This window comes from Amblyraja radiata, chromosome 1 (assembly GCF_010909765.2).
Source record: "Amblyraja radiata isolate CabotCenter1 chromosome 1, sAmbRad1.1.pri, whole genome shotgun sequence".
Classification (NCBI taxonomy): Eukaryota; Metazoa; Chordata; class Chondrichthyes; order Rajiformes; family Rajidae; genus Amblyraja; species Amblyraja radiata.
Window position 1 is genome coordinate 186,550,347 of NC_045956.1, and position 7,947 is coordinate 186,558,293.

Here is a 7,947-nt window from a genome sequence, read left to right on the forward strand (position 1 = left end):
AAATCCTGGGCCAGTATCCAGGCACCGTGCTATATTGTGGAATAGGAGCCCAGGCCTCAAGGTAGATACTGGGACAGAAACGTACAACTGGTGAAGATTCACCCAACTGCAATATACAAGACAGGAGCTCTGACATCCTGGGAATTCCAGGAAAAGAACCACCTCTCTGGGAAAGAGCATACAGATCTCAGGAAGTACATACACCCAGTCAGTGGGAATGGCGAGTGTTTCATCAACTGTAAATAGCTGGTCTGAAAACCTGAACCCTCCACAACTTGTGAGGGATTTGGGTTTACAAAATCATTATCCTCACAAACTGTCACTGACGTCCATGCGGGAGGTATCCTGGGGTAAACGGGACGACAACAAACCAACTCGGCCAGAAGATCTCCCTTGGCGATTTCTCCAAATGATCCTCTCAGCTAAATCACTGGCGAGGAATCCTGAATGGCCCCCTGCTCAGTCCTTGGAAAACAAGAAAGATGATGTAGAAGATTTCAACGATTTATTAGAAGTGAAAGATCCAGGAGATTCCAAGATTAACCCTCTGGATATCATTGCTGCCATTTTCCTCTGTGCCGACCACTCTCTCCAGCAGGAATTGATGCTGAAGATGTCTCTGTGCCAACTTGCATTACCCTTTCTGCTACCGGAAGGGCACAGTTACCCCAGGTACAAGGTGAGGGGACCCATGGAAGGGCCTGGTGCCACCCTTCTCCTCTGGGCCATGAGGCCCATTGTTAAAATGTGGGGCCCACAATCTCCCACAGGGAACAGCCCCGTTGTGGAGATGCCCATCGTGACAGCAACCGTGCCAACTGTCTCCTTCCTCAGACTCGGAAGGTGCACGGTGTCCAAATCCAGACTCCTCAATCTCACCTTGAGCCAGACCCAGCTGCAGCAGAACATCTTCCTGCACTCCGGGATGGAATGTGGGAATGTGCCCCGTGGGATATCGGATGGGATGGCTGAGATCAGCTGGTATCTACCTTCTGGGAAGAGCAACACGGACATTTTCCCGGAGGCTGCTGCATTCATCAACCTCCGAGGCGATGCTGAAACTTACCAGGGACACACTCGGTTTCTGGCAAAAGTCTCTGCTGCTCTCTTTATTTTCATTGATGTTATCGGTGAGAAGGAAAGAGAATTCCTCATCTCTCTCGCTCAGTCACCGGCAAAACTCTTTCTGATAGTGAACACTCCCATCAGTGAGCAGCACATCACCCCTGAGCAGGTAAAGAAACTGTTCAAAGATCTGAAGTTACAACCTCAACAATGCATTGTACGGACAAATATAAACGAGGCCAAACTTGTGGAAGAACTTCGTTCTCAGATACAACAAGTGATTATAGTGATGGACGGGGACCAGAGCTTCCTGAGTCTGGAACAAATGTGTGACATTGCGAGGGAAAGTGGGATTCAGGTCGATGAACATCAGCCTGAAATACAACAGGCCAAGGACCTGACGTCCAAACCACAGAGAGAGGCCGACCATGGAGACAGTTGGGGATCAGAGGATCCATCCCACCGGCATTCACCAGGTCTCCCACAGGGAATGGCTGGTGATCCACCAGCTGGAAATAACTTTACAAAGTTACAACCACAACAATGTGTTTTTCAGACAAATGTAAGTGAGGCAACACTTGTAGAGAAATTTAATTCTCCAATACAACAAGTAACATGGATGAGGGACAGGGATCAGAGCTTCCTGAGTCTGGAGCAAACGGGTGAGATTGTTAGAGAAAGTGGGATTCATGTCAATGGACATCAGCCTGAAATACAAGAAGCCAAGGACCTGACGTCGAAACCACAGAGAGAGGCCGACCTTGGAGACAGTTGGGGATCAGAGGATCCATCTCACCGGCATTCACCAGGTCTCCCACATGGATTGAATAGTGTTCCACAAGCTGGAAATAACCAATCTGAAAATCTGAGACCACTACAACTTGTGAGGGATTTGGGTTTACAGGATCATTATCCTCACAAACTGTCACTGACGTCCATGCGGGAGATATCCTGGGATAAACTGGATGACAGCAAACCAACTCGACCAGAAGATCTTCTTTGGCGATTTCTCCAAATGATCCTCTCAGCTAATTCACTGGCGAGGAATCCTGAATGGCCCCCTGATCATTCCTTGGAAGACAAGAAAGATGAAGTAGTAGATTTCAATGATTTCTTTGAAGTGGAAGATCCAGAAGATTCTGGATTTAACCCTCTGGATATCATTGCTGCCATTTTCCTCTGTGCCGACCACTCTCTCCAGCAGGAACTGATGCTGAAGATGTCACTGTGCCAACTTGCATTACCCTTTCTGCTGCCGGAAGGGCACAGTTATCCCAGGGACAAGGTGAGGGGACCCATGGAAGGACCTGGTGCCACCCTTCTCCTCTGGGCCATGAGGCCCATTGTTAAAATGTGGTGCCCACAATCTCCTACAGGGAACAGCCCCGTTGTGGAGATGCCCATTGTGACAGCACCCGTGCCAACTGTCTCCTTCCTCAGACTCGGAAGATGCACGGTGTCCAAATCCAGAGTCCTCAATCTCACCTTGAGCAAGACCCAGCTGCAGCAGAACATCTTCCTGCACTCCGGGATGGAATGTGGGAATGTGCCCCGTAGGATATCGGATGGGATGGCTGAGATCAGCTGGTATCTACCTTCTGGGAAGAGCAACACGGACATTTTCCCGGAGGCTGCTGCATTCATCAACCTCCGAGGTGACGCTGAAACTTACCAGGGACACACTCGGTTTCTGGCAAAAGTCTCTGCTGCTCTCTTTATTTTCATTGATGTTATCGGTGAGAAGGAAAGAGAATTCCTCACCTCTCTCGCAAAGTCACCGGCAAAACTCTTTCTGATAGTGAACACTCACATCAGTGAACAACACATCACCCCTGAGCAGGTAAAGAAACTGTTCAAAGATCTGAAGTTAAAACCTCAACAATGCATTGTTCGGACAAATATAAACGAGGCCAAACTTGTGGAAAAATTTCGTTCCCAGGTAAAACAAATGATTCTAATGAGGGACAGCGACCAGAGCTTCCTGAGTCTGGAACAAATGGGTGACATTGCGAGAGAAAGTGGGATTCAGGTCGATGAACATCAGCCTGAAATACAACGGGCCAAGGACCTGACCAAAATACTGGGCAGTCTTGACCCTGCAGACATCACTGGGTATAAAAAGAGAGTGCTGCCCTTTCATGGAGAGCCCTGGCAAGGACTGTCTAAAGTTGAGAAAGAGAAGTCTCGGATGAAACTCCGCGGGGACAGAACCACAGAGAAGTATAACCACGAGTTGGACCAAGACAAGAAAAGAATCCGGGAAGCTCAGCTCAGACAGAGCCTGTCGGAGGAGATGCAGATATTCATTGACCACCTCACCTGTCCTGGTGGGGATGACAGGGCCATTTCCTTGCAGTGGCTGAAGCTGATGCTGGACAGTAAATCAAGGGAAATCATGGCAGGATTGCGCAGGGATTATAAAGAACTGAGCAAAGACTCAATGCAGAAGGTCAAGGAGCTGAAGGACATGGATCAGAAGATGACTGATAGTTCCCTGGGACTTGAGCACTTCATGAGGGAACTGGGCCAGGTTTATGAACTCTCAGTGACACAACACAACATCAAGCAACAAACACAGATCCACCCACATGTGCTTCAGTTACCGGGTGTTGCTGCTGAACTGTTGCTGGATGGGTTCCCACTGGAGCTCATTGATGGAGACGTCTCCAACGTTCCTGTTTCATGGATCACTGCTGTACTGGAAGCAGTGGCCGAGAAGGTGGGACGTGCTTCCCGAGTGTTTGTGCTGACAGTGATTGGAGTTCAGAGCACAGGCAAGTCCACGCTCCTCAATACAATGTTCTGTTTGCGGTTTGCTGTGAGCAGTGGCCGATGTACTCGAGGGGCCTACATGCAGCTGATGAAAGTCACAGGGAGCCTGGCGGAGGAGCTGGGCTGTGACTTCATCCTGGTCATTGACACGGAGGGGCTGAGAGCTCCAGAACTTGCAACACTAACAGACAGCTACGAACACGACAATGAGCTGGCAACATTCGTGGTGGGATTAAGCAACATAACGTTGGTAAACATAGGCATGGAAAACATCGCAGAGATGAAAGATATTTTACAGATTGTTGTTCATTCCTTACTCCGCATGAAACTGACGGGGAAAAAACCAAAGTGTATGTTTGTCCACCAGAATGTTGGAGATGTGAGTGCACATGATCAGAATCTGAGAGGTCGTCAGAAACTACTGGAACAGCTGGATAAGATGACAGAGGCGGCGGCAAAACTGGAGAAGGTGGAGCGAGTAATGTTCTGTGAAGTGATGGACTATGATGCTGACAAGGACAACTGGTACATCCCTGGTCTGTGGCAAGGTACACCCCCAATGGCTGCCGTCAACACTGGCTACAGTGAACACGTCTTCCAACTGAAGAAGAGTCTCATTCAATGTTTACTCAAAGGGAAATTAGAACAAGGAGCTTTCACAATCCCAGACTTTACCAAATGGATGACTGGCCTTTGGGAGCAGGTGAAACATGAGAATTTTATTTTCAGCTTCCAGAACAGTCTGTTCGCAGAGGCTTACAACCAGCTTTCTGTGAAGTACAAGGACTGGGAGTGGGAGCTCCGCAAATTCACACACTCCTGGGGAAACGAGGCTGAAAACAGAGTCAACAATGCCAGTGGTGACCTCAACCTACTGCTCCAAACACTGGAATGTGAGATCAGGACGGAGATGAACAAAAGGGAGGGTGAGACTCTGGATAAACTAAAAGCTCTGTTTGAAAGTGGGGCTGATAACGTGCAGCTGATGGAGAAATACAGGGAGGAATTCAAGCTCAGTATCTCCAGTTTATGCAGACGGCTTCATGACGATTCAATGCAGAGATGTAAAGATGCCGTTAACAGACGTGTGGGACTGCAGGAAGTGGATGCTAGTTGGAATAAATTTCACCAGAAGATCGAACAACAGGTCAAGGAGCTTTTATTAAAGTGTAAAGGGGCAAATCAGGTGTTGGGTGACGAGGAACTGCAAACTGCCTTTGGAAAGATGTGGCAAGACACACTGTCACAGCTGGGCTATCAGCCCTGTAGAGAAAGAAACATTGAACTGGAGATTGAAAATCTTCTCAGAGAGAACACAGCAACTCAAGGGAGGGTGATTAATGAAATGCTAAAAAGAAAACCTCTCTGTAAACAGGGAACCCGGTGCTTTCAAATTGAAGGGAAACACATCAACACGACATGGACGAGACGTGTTAAAACCACAATTTGGATATCCTCGCACCAATCAGATGTTAATCGGGCAGCAATGATAACACAGCCCCTAGAGGATGAATGCCATCAATGGATCAGGGACATCACAAAAATGGACATGGATTATGACAATAGATATTGTATTGAACTTTTGAATATTATACAGGAGAAAATTAACAATATTTCACACCCAAACTTCACAATGAGTGAGGAATTCAGGGCTGAGTTTAAACTTCACCTGTGTGGTTACGCTGTACCAAGATTCCAAGAGATGCAGATGAGGTTCATCCAGAAACACGACCCGCGGCAAAGACTGGAAAACATGAAGGGTCAATACTTTGATCTCTTCATTGATATTTACTCAGAGCAGGATGAGAATCAGAGACAAGCAGAACGGTTTGCACAATCTTGTTTCTTGCCAGCTCTCAGAGACGCCACACTCCAGGATCTCAGTGTGAACATCATGGATGATATGAAACAAAATGACCCTGAGAGAAAGTACAGTCTCCGCAACAACTTCACTGTGGCCCTCCTGGTGCACTTGAAACAAAGGGATACATTTGATGACTATTACCGGTATATCACTGACCTTGAGAATTTGGCCAAAGACTGGCTCCATCACCAGGTTATTGAACACTGCACGACACAACATGATGGAGAGAGCACGTTTACCCGTCTGGCTAAAGGAATCCTCACACAGATCACTGGGAAAGCTAAAGAGATTGTTGAGGATGCAGTGACGCAGAACTTTGCTGGAAATGTTCAGAGCTTCCTGGACATGTTTGTTGAAAAGTTAAAGACCAGGATCTCAATGCCCAAAGATGAAATGAAACTCGTTATGTTTCACAGTGATGGTGATGGCAAGAAATGGGCAGAAGCAGTTCTGTCATCTATTGAAGAGGTGGAGCAGAGACTCCTCAGTGACGTAACAGGCTGGGATGTCCAAGCAAAGATTGAAGAATTATCCATTAAACCCAGGGATGAGCTGTTCAAAGGGTTATTCAATTGTACCAAGAAATGTCCTTTCTGTGGGGTTTTCTGTGATTCAGAGACCCCGGTACACTCACAGCACTCTTGTAAGCAGCACAGACCTAATGGACTCAATAGCTACCACTCCATAGAAAGTGAACGTCTTGTAACTACTGTCTGCACAGCTTCAGTCGCAGGTAACGGATCGTTTAAAAATAACAACACAAATGGGGAATTGAAACCCTACAAGGATTACCAAACTGTCAATGATTACTACAAATCCTGGACCATCCAGCAGGAAATTTCCGCACAGGCAGCATCCTATTGGAAGAAGGTTTTCTACACTTTCAATGAGCAGTTTGCTGAAAAATACAAAGCAAAACCTGCAGAGATCGATGAAGCCTGGGACATTGACTGGGATGTAGTGAGGGGAGATCTGAATAAGATATATAACACAAACATTCAGTTTTGGTGAGGTGCCTTTACATGACATCACTCAGTTAGACGTAGAAATAGTCTACTTCCCTATAAAAGAAATGGCAGAGAAAATCACTCAACATTAAAATTCTACTCTGATTATAAATCATAAAACAATTAGCAGAGCAGAGAGTTTCAACCAATTGCTTATTAAAATTGCTTTTACAGAAATAACCAAAAGGTTTGAGGGCAAAGCTGTAGACTTTGTCTGTATGGACTTCAGCCAACCTTTGATAAGATTCCGCATGGTGGCTGCTCCAGAAGGTTAGATCGCATGGATCCAGGGAGAGCCAGCTGACTGGACAGAGAATTGGCTTCATGGAAGGAAGCAGAGGTGGTGGTGGAAGGTTGTATTATGGACTGGAGGTCTGTGAATAGTGATGTGCCCCAGAGATCCTTGCTGTTTGTGCTTTATAAGAACATAGAACAGGACAACACAGGAACGGGCCTTTCAGCCCACAATGTTTATGCCAAACATGGAACCTAGCTACACTGATTTCATCTGCCTCCATAATCCTCCATTCCCTGCAAATCCTTGTGCCTATTTAACAGCTTCTTAAACATCACTATCGTATCTGCCTCCACCAGCACACCTGGCAATACGTTCCAGCTACTCACCACCCTCTGTGTAAAAATAACTTGCCCCACATCTCTATTATATTTCCCCCTGTTGCCTTGTAGCTATGCCCTCTGGAGTTGGACATTTCCACATAGACATAGACAATAGGTGCAGGAGTAAGCCATTCAGCCCTTTGAGCCAGTATTCAATGGGATCAATATTGTCTGTCTACCCTATCTATGCCTCTCATAATTTTATATACATCCCTTCAACCTCCAAAATTGCAGAGAAAACAACTGTATATTAATGATTTGGATAAGAGGATTGAAAGCTTTGTCGCCAAGTTTGCAGATGATACTAAGATAGGTGGAGCCCGGCAGTGTAGAGGAAGCAAGGACTCTGCAGAAGAACTTGGACAGGTTAGGAGAGTGGACACAGAAGTGGCAGATGGAATATAGTGTAGCAAAGTGTGGAGCCATGCACTTTGGTAATAATAAAGGCGTAGATTATTTTCTAAATAGACAATAGGGGCAGGAGTAGGCCATTTGGCCCTTCGAACCAGCACCGCCATTCAATGTGATCATGGCTGATCATCCCCAATCAGTACCCCATTCCTGCCTTCTCCCCATATCCACTGACTCCGCTATTTTTAAGAGCTCTATCTAGCTCTCTCT

General features: G+C 46.6%; 2 protein-coding genes across 2 annotated transcripts; both read left to right on the forward strand.

Moving 5' to 3' along the window:
* Positions 1–207: 207 nt before the first annotated feature.
* LOC116988048 (up-regulator of cell proliferation-like) lies at positions 208–1,346 on the forward strand. The gene is made up of 2 exons (XM_033044516.1): positions 208–1,234; positions 1,320–1,346. The coding sequence occupies exons 1-2, from the start codon at positions 218–220 to the stop codon at positions 1,344–1,346; spliced, it is 1,044 nt and encodes a 347-aa protein (XP_032900407.1). The 5' UTR covers positions 208–217.
* On the forward strand, positions 1,173–7,499 carry LOC116982676 (interferon-induced very large GTPase 1-like). Its single transcript, XM_033036012.1, has one exon. It carries the CDS (start codon positions 1,355–1,357, stop codon positions 6,710–6,712), a length of 5,358 nt encoding a protein of 1,785 aa, XP_032891903.1. The 5' UTR covers positions 1,173–1,354; the 3' UTR covers positions 6,713–7,499.
* The last annotated feature ends 448 nt before the right edge of the window (positions 7,500–7,947 follow it).